At 37.9% G+C, this 19,261-nt stretch overlaps 1 protein-coding gene across 24 annotated transcripts in view; it reads left to right on the top strand.

The window, feature by feature from the left end:
* The window catches only part of NRXN1 (neurexin 1), a 1,137,515-nt gene that overhangs the window by 805,767 nt on the left and 312,487 nt on the right, over positions 1 to 19,261 (top strand). For all 24 annotated transcript variants that reach the window (XM_060116684.1, XM_060116683.1, XM_060116682.1 and 21 more), the window contains one exon: positions 5,646 to 5,827. In XM_060116684.1, the coding sequence (XP_059972667.1) occupies positions 5,646 to 5,827 (182 nt within the window). The remainder of the gene's footprint in view (positions 1 to 5,645; positions 5,828 to 19,261) is intronic.

Genomic DNA, 19,261 nt, shown 5'->3' with positions numbered 1-19,261 from the left:
CAGGAAATTGAAATTTAGCAACAGCCTCTTGACAAGATTGTAGGAGAAATAAAAATTCCCCTTGTTTATAAATATTTTACTTTAAATTTCCATCTGACTGCCTGGCACAGTTTCAGTGGAAAAAAGTGTTATATCCCTGTTACATTTAATAGAATCATAATGGCCTAAATATTTCATGTTGGCTACATGATGACACTGGAAGAATTATAGGCTTTCAGAAAAGGACCTTTTATTCACATATGTATGTTATGAGTTAGAAGCTAATCTATTCGGAAGTGAATTATATTATTTTTTCACGTACCAAGGATTCAGAGCAACCAATAATCAAGCAGACCTGTACATGCTGATTGTTTTTTGTTTTCAAAAAGGTTCAACCCATTTGAGGGAATAGATTAGCTTTTGCAGAAACAAGTGTGGCTTAAGTAGACACCTTTAGGGAAAAGATGGTAGGCAAGAAAAAGAAGGAGGGGAGCGAGCCCTTTATGTAAATAGATATTAAGTAAAAATCTAAAAATACATTTATTATAACATCACAGGCAGTTCGAACATTAGAAGTAAGAGCCCATGCATAATACTTACAAACATTTACTGCAGTGTAAAGAATGTTGACACTGCTAAATTTGCATCTGATGAAGCCAGCTTTGTTAATGAGTTTGGAAGGAGTAATATAGACTTGATGCACAGCTTAAATGTAAATATTGCTGAAAACCACTTTAACTTTGAGTCATCCATACATTTAGTGATATGTTGGATGTCAAGATTAATTTGCAATAAATCCATTAGTAGTCATGGCACTGATGTGTTAGTGCTTGCCATATAGAAACATGCATAAATAATAAAGCTGCCACATTCTTCCACATTCCTTTCCATGCTGATAAAATGCTTGGAACTATGATTAAGATGTACTATTGCTGCACATTGAATTCACTTATATAATAAAGTAAAACATGTTTCCATAAAAATAAAATTTAAAAAATGAAGCTAGATGACAGATCATCTTGTGTAGACTTACCCCTTTATTTAACAAAGTGAATTTTTTGTATCATGTTATAAATCTTACCATACTAGATGTTTTATGGCAACAAACTAATATTCTTTTTCTAATGAAAGCTCCCACGTGATGCAATCTAATATCCTTCCCGGGCTTCCCTGGTGGCGCAGTTCTTAAGAATCCGCCTGCCAGTGCAGGGGACAAGGGTTCAAGCCCTGGTCTGGGAAGTTCCCACATGCCACGGAGCAACGAAGCCCGTGCACCACAACTACTGAGCCTGTGTGCCACAACTACTGAGCCTGCGCTCTAGAACCTGCGAGCCACAACTACGGATGCCTGCGTGCCTAGAGCCCGTGCTCCGCAACAAGAGAAGCCGCTGCAGTGAGAAGCCCACTCACCGCAATGAGGAGTAGCTCCTGCTCGCCCCAACTAGAGAAAGCACGCACGCAGCAAGGAAGACCCAACGCAGCCAAAAATAAATTTAAAAAAAAAAAATATATATATATATCCTTCCCAATGTCAACTATTAGTGAATGTAAATAATAATAGAATGGGTTTATGTGACAAAAGTGCTAATCCAAGGAATGAAATACTGAAAAGATTAATAAAAATCGGGATGTAGGAAAGCCATTTCTTACAAGGCATTTGGTTTGAACACAACTTTGAAATGAATCAAACTTTTCTAAAGACTCTTATTAAAATAAAACAACAATGTTGCAATGTTAGTTATTTTCTGTTGTTAACACACACATACACACATCATCCATTCTCTTTAAAATGTATTAGGTTGGCCAAAAAGTTCGTTTTTCCATAGTATAGCTCCAAATTTATCTATGTGTACTTAGATACAACATACATGCAAAAAGTATATAATTTATAAGTGTACAGCTAGATAAATTTTCACAACATGAACCCAGCCATATAACTCCCACCCAGATTAAAAAAAAAAGAGTATGTTACCAGTATCCAGAAGCCCCCCACTATGTTCCCTCCCAAGCATTATTCCTTCCTCTTGGAAAATAGCGTCAGGGTGGGAGGGAGGAATGGGGAGTGACTGCCTAACAACAATAGTCAATGTCATGTAACTAGAAAATGATACAGTTGGAATTTGAACCCTGGTCTGTCTGAGTCCAGAGCTTACATTCTTAATTACTTAGCTATTCTGCTGCAGTAAGTACATAATTTTCTTTGTTCAGAATGATGCATGTTAAATGAAGTAGATTTTGACACTTTAGTCATCTGATCTACTACATTTTATTGTGGGAGTATTCTCATATTGTTAAGGTCACCAAAATAGAATATATTGTAATTTTCTATCTCGATGGAAGGAGGGCTTTAAGAACGTAGATTTTTAGAGTTTGATGCAAAATTTTTTTTTTTTTTAAAGCCAAGATGCTTACAGAGGTAGGTTAAGAGAGCTGTGTTGGGAGCTGGACATCTAATTCTCTCGCTTATTACGGAATTGTGCTGATGTGTACAATACAATGCTCTATTGTGCATGCAACGAAGAAAGAAGAGAGATTGATTTTCAGATATATCTGAAAAAAAAGGACACTAGGAATAATTGCATTGTTTGGCACATGGTGTTACGCTTGTTTTTGCTTGGTTTTGGCAAAACCTGCAGAATAAAGTCATTGTAAGGCAGACAGAGTTAGGTACTGGCATGCTAGTTGCCAAGTCTTAACACTTATTGGAAAGGTTGAAATAGAGATGAAATCAAATCTTGAGTAACAGTATTTGTATTGTGACATTTATCTTACTGAAAATATAAACCTCTAAATTATTATCCTCAGCAACAGGAAACTTGCATAGTTCCACAAGTTTGGGAAGTGTACCCTAAACTAAATGTTAATCAACATATATTAAATGTTCTGTCATTTCACATTTACATGTTATTTTTAAATTTTTTAAAAAGCATTGTGAGGTGAAAGGACAGTATATGATCATGAGGTGCAAATGTCACTTTATGGTTATGAGACATTCGAATATGATAACAGTTGGCCTTGATAAATTCAGACTGATATACCCAATTAACTTTTTCTTGACTGTCTTGTTATGATAACAGAAGCATTATGTAATAAAAAAAAATACAGGGCTTCCCTAGTGGTGCAGTGGTTGAGAGTCCGCCTGCCGGTGCAGGGGACGCGGGTTCGTGCCCCGGTCTGGGAGGATCCCACGTGCCGCGGAGCGGCTGGGCCCATGAGCCATGGCCGCTGAGCCTGCGCGTCCGGAGCCTGTGCTCCGCAACGGGAAAGGCCACAACAGTGAGAGGCCCACGTATCACAAAAAAAAAAAAAAAAAAAAAAAAAAATACAGTAGTTGAATCTGGATACTAGATTTCCTACCAGCTCTTCCAAGTTTGCAACTTTAGTTAACAAGTTAATCCTTTTGACTAGATTTCCTGAAATGTGACGTGGGAGTAATGCTTGCCCTATTTTTCATACAGAAGTAGAGAGGAAATGAAAAAATTATTGTGAAAGTGATTTTTAATGTTAAAAATTATCATGTAATATATGATATTGTTGCCTTACAACACTACCTTACTCTGGTGATTCTGGAAGACATCTGAGTTCTTAGATTTGTTTTATATTATTAAGTAGCATCTCTACTTGAATATTTTTCTTAATTCACATGAAATATATAATCATTAGAGGATAAAGTTAATTAAAAGGAGAAAAATAAAATCAATCAAGTACTAATACTCAGAGGTCGCCACCACATCCTCCTTTTAAAGAAATCTTTACTTTTATATGTTCTTGTCCTGTTTTTTAATCAATGTAGGCTTTTCTGAAACATTTAATACTTAATTATTTGCAAAAATTACCAAGAGGAAGATTTACCAAATAGTGCTTGCTTGTTAATATTGTGGTGAACAAGCTTCTGATGTTGTAGAACATAAATGGTTGTAGAAGGCTCTGGCATTTCTGATACAAAAATATGTATATTCTGAATTTTCTTTGCTTGCACACTGATTAGTACCTATCAAATATAACTTACCTATTCTCGCATGAGAGAGAAACTGCTTTCATGCATTAGTATTCAAGAAAATGACTAACCTCTCTACCACTGCATTTTTAACAAGATTCTGATTTATCACTTTTATATCAATATTATCTTGACATGTTTCTTGGGTCAGGTCTACATACCAAGGCCTATATAACCAGTCAGGCACATTAAGCATATTGCAGAGTTCTTTGGAGTTTCTCAAGGGCCTATGGAAATGTCTCAGACAGAATAAAAAGAATGATTGGCCCCAAAATATAAAAAGAGAGAAAAAATGATATCATAAGCTATTTAACTAAATGTACATGAATGTGACATTGCCAACATCATTTAATTGGTAAATTTGGTTCATAGAAATTTAATGTGTAGACATCTTGAAAACATACTGCTGTACACTCAACTTTTACTTATAACCCTTACTCTTGGTAGAAGCTATATTTCCATACACACAAGATGCTTTGTGGCCTAAATTTTAGTATTTAGTTTTATTGCTTTCCTTACCATGTTGGCACATAGTAGGTACACAATAAATATGTACTGGCATCCTATGTTATTGGAAGGCTACACTCCTATAAATTGTACCTTAAGGTCTATTCCTGAGATAACTAAATAAATATTTCTCTGGTCCCCTTTAGTATGGAGGGGGATTCATTCTCCTTTATATATATCGTTGCATGTCTCTTCCAAATATTCTTACTCAAAGAATTAATCTTATTGCATTAAATGAGGTAGATGCCAGTGGTGCAATGAAATAGGACTTCAACACATTGGATGCTTAGGAAATTTGTTTGAAACAAAACTCTTCTTAGAGCAAGATAGATAATTTACTGACATCACCATCATAAAGTAAAATTTGAACATTTACCAAATGAGGCTATGACATTATTCTTATTGCTGTAAGACTAGCATTTGCTTTGGGAAAAAAAAATGGGTCTTTTTATGGAGCTGGATAGTTTGACAACTAGTAGATGTTGCTTGTTAAATAAGACTTGACTTCTATAGATGGGATCTATTATCTGTATTTTCTTGACATGCCTGTTGGGTCTTATGGCTGTTCATCCATTAGTTATGATGTGTCATATGTGAATAGGCCCTCTCCCCATAAAAGTTGATTCATAGCATACTTCTTGCAATTTCCTGCCCTGTGCTGTATGACCCTGCCACATCTACATGCAGCTCTTGTTTCAAAAACAAGTTGATATATGTTTCTGCTCCTTTTGAAGCATCCAAAGTCAATGTTTCCTACTAAACTTTTTTTTTAAACTGGAAGAAAGAAATAAAGCCCCATTACATTGCATGCTTGTCCAACTCAGTGGAAAAAGCAGTAATCTCCCGTTTGTTCTGAAACACCTGCTGGTAGATTTAATGAGTGTATTAAAAATGGAGCTGCCTTGATATTTCTTTTTAAAAAAACTCTGTTCTCTTTCTTGAGCATGTTTGATTAAAATCTGTTATTTGCTTATTTGCTTCACCATTTAAGATTTTTGTTTTTGCTCTTATTATTTTTGGTTTTGCTCTTATTATTTTATTTTATTTATTTATGACTCCCATGGTATAAATTTAATACTTGACTGATATGTCAACATAACAAACATAGGAAAGTGTGCCCTTGATGTATTTGGACTAATTGGTTTTGGTTTTTGTTTTCCAGCTGGCACAACATATATCTTTAGCAAAGGTGGTGGACAAATCACGTATAAGTGGCCTCCTAATGACCGGCCAAGTACACGAGCAGACAGACTGGCCATAGGGTTTAGCACTGTTCAGAAAGAAGCTGTATTGGTGCGAGTGGACAGTTCTTCTGGCCTGGGAGACTACCTAGAGCTGCATATAGTAAGTACTTCTAAAGTAAGATTCAGCTTTTAGCTTTTACTGTTAGCTTTTTGTAAATAATGTATAATTCTGCTTTTTGGACGTTTCCCCCAGCAAAAAATATACAGAAAATATAAATATACTCTAGAGGTAATAAGACCTTATAGCTATTACTCTTGTTAAAAATGTTCTTGACAATAGATTTTTTTTCTTTTTAAGTGTGAATTCCTCTCAATTCTCTGCTCACAAAGAATTATTCTTGGTGTGTTTAGGCAGTCTTGCCAAATTAATAAAAAACATTGTGGTCCAGTAGATACTATTCTATCTGGCTGGAAGCAGGAGGTTGTAATACTGGTGACAGCAGATCTGGATCCAGTGTCCTTATTTCTTTTCTCACCTGAGAAAAGGATTGTCTAAAGTCACATGCAATGGACAGGAGAAAAGGAATCTTTAAAGGTATTTGGGGATATGAAAGAAAAAGACAAAAAGATTACTTCTATGCCATCTTATACTCATTTTGATATATACACATCAAGAAAATACAATGGATTCTTGCCATTTATATCCTGGGACCATGCCTTTTTCTCTAAGTTCTAAGCCTCCAACAAGAATTTAGTTAGCTTTTAGTTAATGTCAAATAATAATTCATGAATGAAAAGCTTTCTTTACCTTTTAAAGTTGTCATAACTGACCATAGCTTGGGGACTCTTCCTTATATCTCTGCTTTCAAAGAGTTACTAATTTGTGTGGTTGCAATTCTTTAACTTCTCATTTACTCACAATATTTGCAAAGAATTATAGTCTTTCATTATCAAGAGATATTAATATTTTATTGATATATCAAAATAACAACCATAGGAAAGTGTCATATATTCAAAAAACTCTAAAGCGTTCTTATCATCATAGTTCTTGGTCTAAACTCTATCTTCTGGAAGGTCCAGAAGCATATCAACCTCTTCTTCTGCCTTTCTATTCTTGTATAGTTTATCTCTTCTGCCTTATGTGATCGCATAAGTTTGTTTTGTTTTGCTTTTGTTTATCCTTGCAAGTTCTCCCTTTACCTGCACCCATGCCTCAGAAGACCTTTGATTAGGTCAACATGTTCTTTCCTGTTAGAAACTGGCCTTCAGGCTCTCATTGTAAAATGATTAGGAAAACCACCAAACACCAAAATACATTATCACAAACTTGCAGTGTCTTAATTCTCAAAGTTTTATTCATTTATTTTCTTAATCTTAGTTTTCTGTTAGGTTTCTAGAATTTCCAGTAAACTCAGTAAGGTTTACAACTGACCACAAGAGCTGAATTCATTGCTAATCTTGGAAAACAAAAACAAAAACAAAACCCCAAAACACCTCAGCACAACCATTACTGAACCATCATAAATTTTAAATTCAAAATGCAGTTGTCAAAATGGGAAACATTGGAAAGTAATTTTAGCTGCCTTTGGCAAATATCTAACCATCAGAATTGAAGGCAGCTGGATTTTTATGGCATCATAAGTAAGTGATCAGCTGAGATAACTTATGCAGTAAGGAATCTTGCTGTTTAGAGTAATCTCAACTTTCCAAATGTATTTGCTCCATTCTGATTTAAGAGCCTTGGTACATACATACATACATACATACATACATACATACATACATAAATAAGGAAGAAAGAAAGAAAGAAAGAAAGAAAGAAAGAAAGAAAACAAGAGCTTTTCCTCCTGAAAGAAATTACTTATTGATCCATAACCAATTACACATTTACCCTGAGAAAAGGTTCTGTAATGATCACTTGCAAATCATAAGGGGCCATGTTATTGAATTACTCAAACCACTGTTTGTTTTATGGTCAAAGGGTTTTAGTCTACAGGAATGGGTATTTCTTTCCAATTCTGATCAACTGTGCCTTAGAGTCCTTGTATATGTAAAGGAACTTGTCCCTAAAAACCCAGCCCAGTATCTTGCAAAGCTTCTTTACTGGCCAGAGATTTCTGATAGATGTTCTGTGAGGCCCTCCTTCTTTCTGATTCTCCTCTCTTCGTCTTGGCTGGCCATTCACTCTGGATTCAGTTTTTGTTTCTAACACCCTTCCTCTTGGATTAGCTGACTTCAAACTCTTTCTTAATCCTAGCCTGTCCTTGACTAGGAAATTGAAGATGGATGGGCTTACCAAACACCATTTGTGGTCAGCCCTACTAACTCCTATATCAACTACTAGGACCCAGTCTTAGTCCAAATCTGGCCAACTAAAACTTTCCATTTCCCCCCTTTTTCTCTCATTGCCTACAAGCAGTGATCAGCCATACTGACTCAGCAAGTTGCTTACATGAAGGTAAGCCACTTTTTTCCATGTTTCCACATTGCAAACAAAAGTAAGCCAGTGGTTTTCTTTTTACTTCTAAAGTTTACCTTTAACTCTTTCCCATAATGTTGGGTACATGGAAGAGGAAGAGAAGGAGGAGTTAGATATTAAAAAAGGGAAGAGAGAGAGCTTGAGAAAAAGGGAGAGAGGGAGAGAGAAAGGGATGGAGGGAGGGAAGAAGGAAGTAAAGGGATGGAAAATGAAGTGGGTGGGGACCAAAGCTGATACCCGTGGCTGATAGAAGCAGAAGTATTCTTAGTAATGGTTCTTAGATTTGGGACGTTCAAAGCCTATTTTATCAAATGATTTACATACCTTTGAGTATATCATGATTTTCCCCAAATCATTTCTTCTGCTTCTTTCAGAATTGGAAATATAAGAGGAAAACAACAATTGTAGAAAGATTATTACTACTGTCTGATTTTAGTTTTTAAATATAACTGACTTAAAAATTAACCTGATGATATCACAGATATGTTTAATCTGTAAAAGTTAGAAATTTTGGTTATCTATTAAACTTCCAAGAAAATTTCTATAAACCTGCAAGCTCAGCCAAGTATAAACTATGCTCTGATCTTATTTAAAAGCTATATTTATATCCTTAATTAATTAACCAATAAGCTGGAAAGTCAGTTGCACACATTAAAAGGTGCTCCAGTCTTGCTGAATTGTGTAATGCCACTTTAGTTCAATAATTTTTAAAATCTGATTGGCATATAATTTCAGTGAGGATGTGAATATTTGACATTATTATCCTATTTTTTCAAATGATCATGTTTGATTTTACTTAAAAATATAATCGTATTTAAATTTTGATTAACTATACTCTTAAAAATATAACTTGGAATAAAATGATTTTTTACTTAAGTGGCCTAGTCTTTACAGATGGATTTTTTGCCATGTTAATATTAATAGTACCACTGTTAACCTCAAAGCCATATGATATTGCTATTGAAATGTACAAGGTTTTAGAAGGGGCTGAAGGGAAGATTAAGACATGAAGTGAGGGGCGATTAATTAACACAGTGCCTAGAATACAAGTGCTCAGAAATGTTTTCTGAAATAATAAAAGAATTCATGAATTATATATTGAAAATATTGTGGCTTGGGTTGAGTATAGACTCTCAGATTTTCAGTAGTCAAAGTGAAGTTGAGGTGCAGTTTAGTTTCTACATAACTGAAGAAAGTCGTCCAACTTCTTGTTTACAATATAGAAAAAGTGTAGCACTCTGTACGTACCGGCTGTATTATTGAAAAGTTACATATTTTTATTGATGTTGTTTTCTGAATCTTTAGCTAAGAATTGATTATGGTAGTTGGTTGTTTAAAGAAAGTCTGTGGTGAGAATTGTTGCTTGATGAGTGATTACCTCTCCTTAGTAATTGCCTCATTTATTGTAACTCACTTTTATTTTTTTTTTAAATTTTATTTTACAAATTTAATCAGTTATACATATACATATGTTCCCATATCCCCTCCCTTTTGCGTCTCCCTCCCACCCTCCCTATCCCACCCCTCCAGGCGGTCACAAAGAACCGAGCTGATCCCCCTGTGCTATGCGGCTGCTTCCCACTAGCTATCTACCTTACGTTTGGTAGTGTATATATGTCCATGCCGCTCTTTCACTTTGTCACAGCTTACCCTTCCCCCTCCCCATATCCTCAAGTCCATGCTCTAGTAGGTCTGTGTCTTTATTCCCGTCTTACCCCTATGTTCTTCATGACTTTTTTTTTCTTAAATTCCATATATATGTGTCAGCATACAGTATTTGTCTTTCTCTTTCTGACTTACTTCACTCTGTATGACAGACTCTAGGTCCATCCACCTCATTACAAATAGCTCAATTTCATTTCTTTTTATGGCTGAGTAATATTCCATTGTATATATGTGCCACATCTTCTTTACCCATTCATCCGATGATGGACACTTAGGTTGTTTCCATCTCCGGGCTATTGTAAATAGGGCTGCTATGAACATTTTGGTACATGTCTCTTTTTGAATTATGGTTTTCTCAGGGTATATGCCCAGTAGTGGGATTGCTGGGTCATATGGTAGTTCTATTTGTAGTTTTTTAAGGAACCTCCATACCGTTCTCCATAGTGGCTGTACCAATTCACATTCCCACCAGCAGTGCAAGAGTGTTCCCTTTTTTCCACACCCTCTCCAGCATTTATTGTTTCTAGATTTTTTGATGATGGCCATTCTGACTGGTGTGAGATGATATCCCATTGTAGTTTTGATTTGCATTTCTCTAATGAGTAAAGATGTTGAGCATCCTTTCATGTGTTTGTTGGCAGTCTGTATATCTTCTGTGGAGAAATGTCTATTTAGGTCTTCTGCCCATTTTTGGATTGGGTTGTTTGTTTTTTTGCTATTGAGCTGCATGAGCTGCTTATAAAATTTGGAGATTAATCCTTTGTCAGTTGCTTCATTTGCAAATATTTTCTCCCATTCTGAGGGTTGTCTTTTGGTCTTGTTTATGGTTTCCTTTGCTGTGCAAAAGCTTTGAAGTTTCATTAGGTCCCATGTGTTTATTTTTGTCTTTATTTCCATTTCTCTAGGAGGTGGGTCAAAAAAGATCTTGCTGTGATTTATGTCATAGAGTGTTCTGCCTATGTTTTCCTCTAGGAGTTTGATAGTGTCTGGCCTTACATTTAGGTCTTTAATCCATTTTGAGCTTATTTTTGTGTATGGTGTTAGGGAGTGATCTAATCTCATACTTTTACATGTCCCTGTCCAGTTTTCCCAGCACCACTTATTGAAGAGACTGTCCTTTCTCCACTGTACATTCCTGCCTCCTTTATCAAAGATAAGGTGACCATATGTCCGTGGGTTTATCTCTGGGCTTTCTATCCTGTTCCATTGATCTATCTTTCTGTTTTTGTGCCAGTACCATACTGTCTTGATTACTGTAGCTTTGTAGTATAGTCTGAAGTCAGGGAGCCTGATTCCTCCAGCTCCATTTTTCGTTCTCAAGATTGCTTTGGCTATTCGGGGTCTTTTGTGTTTCCATACAAATTGTGAAATTTTTTGTTCTAGTTCTGTGAAAAATGCCATTGGTAGTTTGATAGGGATTGCATTGAATCTGTAGATTGCTTTGGGAAGTAGAGTCATTTTCACAATGTTGATTCTTCCAATCCAAGAACATGGTACATCTCTCCATCTATTTGTATCATCTTTAATTTCTTTCATAAGTGTCTTATAATATTCTGCATACAGGTCTTTTGTCTCCTTAGGTAGGTTTATTCCTAGATATTTTATTCTTTTTGTTGCAGTGGTAAATGGGAGTGTTTCCTTGATTTCACTTTCAGATTTTTCATCATTAGTATATAGGAATGCCAGAGATTTCTGTGCATTAATTTTGTATCCTGCAACTTTACCAAATTCATTGATTAGCTCTAGAAGTTTTCTGGTAGCATCTTTAGGATTCTCTATGTATAGTATCATGTCATCTGCAAACAGTGACAGCTTTACTTCTTCTTTTCCCATTTGGATTCCTTTTATTTCCTTTTCTTCTCTGATTGCTGTGGCTAAAACTTCCAAAACTATGTTGAATAAGAGTGGTGAGAGTGGGCAACCTTGTCTTGTTCCTGATCTTAGTGGAAATGGTTTCAGTTTTTCACCATTGAGGACGATGGTGGCTGTGGGTTTGTCATATATGGCCTTTATTATGTTGAGGAAAGTTCCCTCTATGCCTACTTTCTGCAGGGTTTTTATCATAAATGGGTGTTGAATTTTGTCAAAAGCTTTCTCTGCATCTATTGAGATGATCATATGGTTTTTCTCCTTCAGTTTGTTAATATGGTGTATCACGTTGATTGATTTGCGTATATTGAAGAATCCTTGCATTCCTGGAATAAACCCCACTTGATCATGGTGTATGATCCTTTTAATGTGCTGTTGGATTCTGTTTGCTAGTATTTTGTTGAGGATTTTTGCATCTATGTTCATCAGTGATATTGGCCTGTAGTTTTCTTTCTTTGTGACATCCTTGTCTGGTTTTGGTATCAAGGTGATGGTGGCCTCATAGAATGAGTTTGGGAGTGTTCCTCCCTCTGCTATATTTTGGAAGAGTTTGAGAAGGATAGGTGTTAGCTCTTCTCTAAATGCTTGATAGAATTCACCTGTGAAGCCATCTGGTCCTGGGCTTTTGTTTGTTGGAAGATTTTTGATCACAGTTTCAATTTCAGTGCTTGTGATTGGTCTGTTCATATTTTCTGTTTCTTCCTGATTCAGTCTTGGCAGGTTGTGCATTTCTAAGAATTTGTCCATTTCTTACAGGTTGTCCATTTTATTGGCATAGAGTTGCTTATAGTAATCTCTCATGATCTTTTGTATTTCTGCAGTGTCAGTTGTTACTTCTCCTTTTTCATTTCTAATTCTGTTGATTTGAGTCTTCTCCCTTTTTTTCTTGATGAGTCTGGCTAATGGTTTATCAATTTTGTTTATCTTCTCAAAGAACCAGCTTTTAGTTTTATTGATCTTTGCTATCGTTTCCTTCATTTCTTTTTCATTTATTTCTGATCTGATTTTTATGATTTCTTTCCTTCTGCTAACTTTGGGATGTTTTTGTTCTTCTTTCTCTAATTGCTTTAAATGTAAGGTTAGGTTGTTTATTCGAGATGTTTCCTGTTTCTTAAGGTGGGATTGTATTGCCATAAACTTCCCTCTTAGAACTGCTTTTGCTGCATCCCATAGGTTTTGGGTCGTCGTGTCTCCATTGTCATTTGTTTCTAGGTATTTTTTAATTTCCTCTTTGATTTCTTCAGTGATCACTTCGTTATTAAGTAGTGTATTGTTTAGCCTCCATGTGTTTGTATGTTTTACAGCTCTTTTCTTGTAATTGATATCTACTCTCATAGCATTGTGGTCGGAAAAGATACTTGATACAATTTCAATTTTCTTAAATTTACCAAGGCTTGATTTGTGACCCAAGATATGATCTATCCTGGAGAATGTTCCATGAGCACTTGAGAAAAATGTGTATTCTGTTGTTTTTGGATGGAATGTCCTATAAATATCAATTAAGTCCATCTTGTTTAATGTATCATTTAAAGCTTGTGTTTCCTTATTTATTTTCATTTTGGATGACCTGTCCATTGGTGAAAGTGGGGTGTTAAAGTCCCCTACTATGATTGTGTTACTGTCGATTTCTCCTTTTATGGCTGTTAATATTTCCCTTATGTATTGGGGTGCTCCTATGTTGGGTGCATAAATATTTACAATTGTTCTATCTTCTTCTTGGATTGATCCCTTGATCATTATGTAGTGTCCTTCTTTGTCTCTTCTAGTAGTCTTTATTTTAAAGTCTATTTTGTCTGATATGAGAATTGCTACTCCAGCTTTCTTTTGGTTTCCATTTGCATGGAATATCTTTTTCCATCCCCTTACTTGCAGTCTGTATGTGTCTCTAGGTCTGAAGTGGGTCTCTTGTAGACAGCATATATATGGGTCTTGTTTTTGTATCCATTCAGCCAGTCTGTGTCTTTTGGTGGGAGCATTTAGTCCATTTACATTTAAGGTAATTATTGATATGTATGTTCCTATTCCCATTTTCTTAATTGTTTTGGGTTCGTTATTGTAGTTCTTTTCCTTCTGTTGTGTTTCTTGCCTAGAGAAGTTCCTTTGGCATTTGTTGTAAAGCTGGTTTGGTGGTGCTGAACTCTCTCAGCTTTTGCTTGTCTGTAAAGGTTTTAATTTCTCCATCAAATCTGAATGAGATCCTTGCTGGGTAGAGTAATCTTGGTTGCAGGTTTTTCTCCTTCATCACTTTAATTATGTCCTGCCACTCCCTTCTGGCTTGTAGAGTTTCTGCTGAGAGATCAGCTGTTATCCTGATGGGGATTCCCTTGTGTGTTATTTGTTGTTTTTGCCTTGCTGCTTTTAATATGATTTCTTTGTGTTTAATTTTTGACAGTTTGATTAATATGTGTCTTGGTGTATTTCTCCTTGGATTTATTCTGTATGGGACTCTCTGTGCCTCCTGGACTTGATTAACTATTTCCTTTCCCATATTAGGGAAGTTTTCAACTATAATCTCTTCAAATATTTTCTCAGTCCCTTTCTTTTTCTCTTCTTCTTCTGGAACCCCTATAATTCGAATGTTGGTGCGTTTAATGTTGTCCCAGAGGTCTCTGAGACTGTCCTCTGTTCTTTTCATTCTTTTTTCTTTATTTTGCTCTGCAGCAGTTATTTCCACTATTTTATCTTCCACCTCACTTATCTGTTCTTCTGCCTCAGTTATTCTGCTATTGATCCCATCTAGAGTATTTTTTATTTATTGTGTTTTTAATCGATGCTTGATTCATCTTTAGTTCTTCTAGGTCCTTGTTAACTGTTTCTTGCATTTTGTCTATTCTATTTCCAAGATTTTGGATCATCTTTACCATCATTATTCTGAATTCTTTTTCAGGTAGACTGCCTATTACCTCTTCATTTGTTAGGTCTGGTGGGTTTTTATCTTGCTCCTTCTCCTGCTGTGTGTTTTTCTGTCTTCTCATTTTGCTTATGTTACTGTGTTTGGGGTCTCCTTTTTGCAGGCTGTAGGTTCGTAGTTCCCGTTGTTTTTGGTGTCTGTCCCCAGTGGCTAAGGTTGGTTTAGTGGGTTGTGTAGGCTTCTTGGTGGAGGGGACTACTGCCTATGTTCTGGTGGATGAGGCTGGATCTTGTCTTTCTGGTGGGCAGGTCCACGTCTGGTGGTGTGTTTTGGGGTGTCTGCGGACTTTTTATGATTTTAGGCCACCTCTCTGCTAATGGGTGGCGTTGTGTTCCTGTCTTGCTGGTTGTTTGGCATAGGGTGTCCAGCACTGTAGCTTGCTGGTCGTTGAGTGAAGCTGGGTGCTGGTGTTGAGATGGAGATCTCTGGAAGATTTTCGCCGTTTGATATTATGTGGAGCTGGGAGGTCTCTTGTGGACCAGTGTCCTGAAGTTGGCTCTCCCACCTCAGAGGCACAGCACTGACTCCTGGCTCCTCAATTTGGGATGATTTGTTGTCTATTCATGTATTCCACAGATGCAGGGTACATCAAGTTGATTGTGGAGCTTTAATCCGCTGCTTCTGAGGCTGCTGGGAGAGGTTTCCCTTTCTCTTCTTTGTTCTCACAGCTCCTGGGTCTCAGCTTTGGATTTGGCCCCGCCTCTGCATGTAGGTCGCCGGAGGGCGTCTGTTCTTCGCTCAGACAGGACAGGGTTAAAGGAGCAGCCTCTTCGGGGGCTCTGGCTCACTCAGGCCGGGCGGGAGGGAGGGGCACGGAGTGCGGGGCGAGCCTGCAGCGGCAGAGGTCGGCGTGACGTTGCAGCAGCCCGAGGCGCGCCGTGCGTTCTCTCAGGGAAGCTGCCCCTGGATCCCGGGACCCCGGCAGTGGCAGGCTGCACAGGCTCCCGGAAGGGCGGTGTGGGCAGTGACCTGTGCTCGCACACAGGCTTCTTGGCGGCGGCAGCAGCAGCCCCAGCGTCCCACGCCCGTCTCTGGGCTCGGCGCTTTCAGCCGCGACTCGCGCCCGTCTCTGGAGCTCCTTTACGCGGCGCTCTTAATCCCCTCTCCTTGCGCACCAGGAAACCAAGAGGGAAGAAAAAGTCTCCTGCCTCTTCGGCAGCTCCAGAGTTTTCCCGGACTCCCTCCCGGCTAGCTGTGGCACATTAGCCCCCTTCAGGCTGAGTTCTCGCCGCCAGCCCCAGTCCTCTCGCTGCGCTCTGACCGAAGCCCGAGCCTCAGCTCCAGCGCCGCCCTCCACGGCGGGGGAGCAGACAAGCCTCTCGGGCTGGTGAGTGCCGCTCGGCACTGATCCTCTGTGTGGGGATCTCTCCGCTTTGCCCTACGCAGGTATGTGGGGAGTTTCTTGCCTTTTGGGAGGTCTGGGGTCTTCTGCCAGCGTTCAGTAGGTGTTCTGTAGGAGTTGTTCCACGTGTAGCTGTATTTCTGGTGTATCTGTGGGGAGGAAGGTGATCTCCGCGTCTTACTCTTCCGCCATCTTACCCGGAAGTCCCTCGTAACTCACTTTTATCTTGAATTGTTCTCTAGTCATTTCAGACCTGTCCATTTTTTCAAATAGCGGTAAACTTTCTGATGGCATAGAATGAAATTTATAATAATGATGACTAATAAGAAAAATAATATAGTGTAGAAATGTGGCTTTTCATCATTTATGTCAGTATATGCTAGGAGCCTGTCCAGAAATATTTTCTGAGCAACTAATATGGCCCAAGCCTATGTTCAAGGTTCTGTGGATATAAAAATAAATGACCTCACCACTTATTACTTATCTCAATAAATATTAGTTAGATAAATGAATGAAAAAGCCAGCTGGGACCCTGGTTACCAGGTAGCTTAGATTATTTATAGTAAACATACTTTGTCCCAACGTGACTAGTGTTTCTTGGTTATTTCTCCATCTTGGTATATCTCCATTTCTTCCCTTTGCAGTTTTAACTTTCTTATCTGCATAGTATTTGTAAGAATGTGGACAAATGATAGGTTTTTAAGATAGAGAATTTAAAAAGGGCTTCCCTGGTGGTGCAGTGGTTAAGAATCCGCCTGCCAATGCAGGGGACATGGGTTCAAGCCCTGGTCTGGGAAGATCCCACATGCCATGGAGCAACTAAGTCCGTGCGCCACAACTACTGAGCCTGTGCTCTAGAGCCCGTGAGCCACCACTACTGAAGCCCGCACGCCTAGAGCCCATGCTCCGCAACAAGAGAAGCCACTGCAGTGAGAAGCCCGTGCACCACAACGAAGAGTAACACCCGCTCGCCTCAACTAGAGAAAGCCTGCGTGCAGCAACAAAGACCCAATGCCGCAAAAAAAAAAAGAACATAAAAAAAGAGACTTGTGAACTGTAAAGTGTTCTATTATACACATTTAAATTAGTAACGATGATTATTTAATCAATATTGAATAAAATAATCTCTTCGAGGCAATAAGCAAAATATCCAAAGTATTATGTTAACATATAATCAATATACATTTTACTATGTTTTATATTATTATTTCATGCTAAATTTTGATATCTAATGTGTGTTTTACACTTATAGTGCCTCTCAATTCAGAATCTAAATTTGCATCAGAAATACTGTATATTTTATAAAATTTCCCACTGGAAGCATAGATTCACACAGCTGAATCATCGTAAACATACTTAAAAGTTTTCCATAATTGAATCAACTATCAGTTTTAAATTTATATCTAACTTAATTACAATTAAATACATTTTGAAATTCAGTTCTTCAGTTCCATTAGCCACATTTCAAGTGCTTAACAGAGCTTTAGAATTTATCTACTTTCTTTGACTCCCATTATTCTTGAGTTAAGTGAATGTCCTCTTCTTGAACCGTTGCACAGACTTCAAACTGATCTCTCTGCTCACAAGGTTCTTCTCCTTTCTAATTCAACTCTGCACTGCCACCAGAACGATTGTTGTAAAGTAAAAACTTGGTTATTTCAACCTCTGGTTCTAAATGTTTCATGGCAGTGGGTCTCTCCACCTCTTTGAGTTCAGGACATATCTGACTGATAATATTCAGCCAGCTCTATCAGTAATTGTGCTCACTTAGAGGCAAAAAAGCTCCTAAGTGAACAAAAGCAGGGAGAGTGCGGCACAGAGCCTGAGACTCAACCCATCACTCCTCCTCTTCCCCCTCTGCTCTGTAAGACTGTGTCTCAACTCCTCACTTGCCCCCAAGGCTGTTCAGGGATGGGCATGAACTCCCCGTTCAGACTATCAATTTGAAGTCCCTCCATAATATTCATTAGCTATTTTTTCCCAAAGTTTATTTACAGTATGGGGAGAAACTGACTTACAGTTTTTCAGAATTGTATACATAGACACTTAGTAATTTACTTCTCCTGGACAAAGCAAAGTCAGTTGTCTGGAAAAGAATCGGCCCCAAAACCCTGTATCACTTTTTCGTAGTCCTTGTACTTTCTTCTGTTTTTGGTGGCAATTTTGTGAACCAGGCAAAATTTAGGGTTCAAATTAAAGTGTTTAAGTTACGATGGCAGATCCTTTATTTAAGATGAAAAATGTGATGCTGAGCTGCAGTGTCAGGGCGGTGACTTCCATCTATTTTGTGCACCTTTGTATTCCCAGAGTCCAGCTAGAGCCTGGAATTTAGCAAATGAGCAATAAATATTTGTTGAAATAATCTTTTGGTTCTAGAAGCTCTGCCAATTTAAACTGCCTGTGTGCATTCTGAAAATGTTCAGGGGCAATAAATAGCTCAGTGCTGCTCCGGTCAAGGGCATGGTCTCCTTTAGGAGAAGTTGGTTTATATTTAACTTGTTAAGTGTGAGTTAGAGATGCAAATCTGAGCTAACTGCTAGCATGTCTCAAATTCATTATGTTGCCTCTTTATAGTTTGGTATCTCGAGGCAAGATTCTGGTGCACCATGCCTTCATTCTGTTGGAGAACCACTAGCCTACAATGCAAATAGTTCAAAAGCCAAAAACTCCTTAGCTGGACCTGCAATGAATGCAAAATCTGGGCTTAATTTCCGGCTCTATCTCCAGCTGTTCCGCACTCCAATTCAGACATAATCTCATTTTAATATACGTATTTAACAAACCTTTTTTTAACATCTTTATTGGAGTATAATTGCTTTACAATGGTGTGTTAGTTTCTGCTGTATAACAAAGTGAATCAGCTATACATATGCATATATCCCCATAACCCCTCCCTCTTGCATCTCCCTCCCACCCTCCCCATCCCACCCCTCTAGGTGGTCACAGAGCACTGAGCTGATCTCCCTGTGCTATGTGGCTGCTTCCCATTAGCTATTTTACATTTGGTAGTATATATATGTCCATGCCACTCTCTCACTTCGTCCCAGCTTCCTCTTCCCCGTGTCCTCAAGTCCATTCTCTATGTCTGCGTCTTTATTCCTGTCATGCCCCGAGGTTCTTAAGAACAAATTTTTTTTTTTTTAGATTCCATATATATGTGTTAGCATACAGTATTTGTTTTTCTCTTTCTGACTTACTTCACTCTGTATGATAGACTTTTTTAAAGCACCTTTCAAGGCACTTGCAATACAGTTGACTGAGGCGTGTCTTTTGACCTCAAGTATCTTAGAATTTAATGGATACATTTTATTCTTATGACATATTAGTC

Source organism: Mesoplodon densirostris, chromosome 14, assembly GCF_025265405.1.
Source record: "Mesoplodon densirostris isolate mMesDen1 chromosome 14, mMesDen1 primary haplotype, whole genome shotgun sequence".
NCBI classification, from domain to species: domain Eukaryota; kingdom Metazoa; phylum Chordata; class Mammalia; order Artiodactyla; family Ziphiidae; genus Mesoplodon; species Mesoplodon densirostris.
This window is presented reverse-complemented; position numbering and strand designations above follow the sequence as displayed.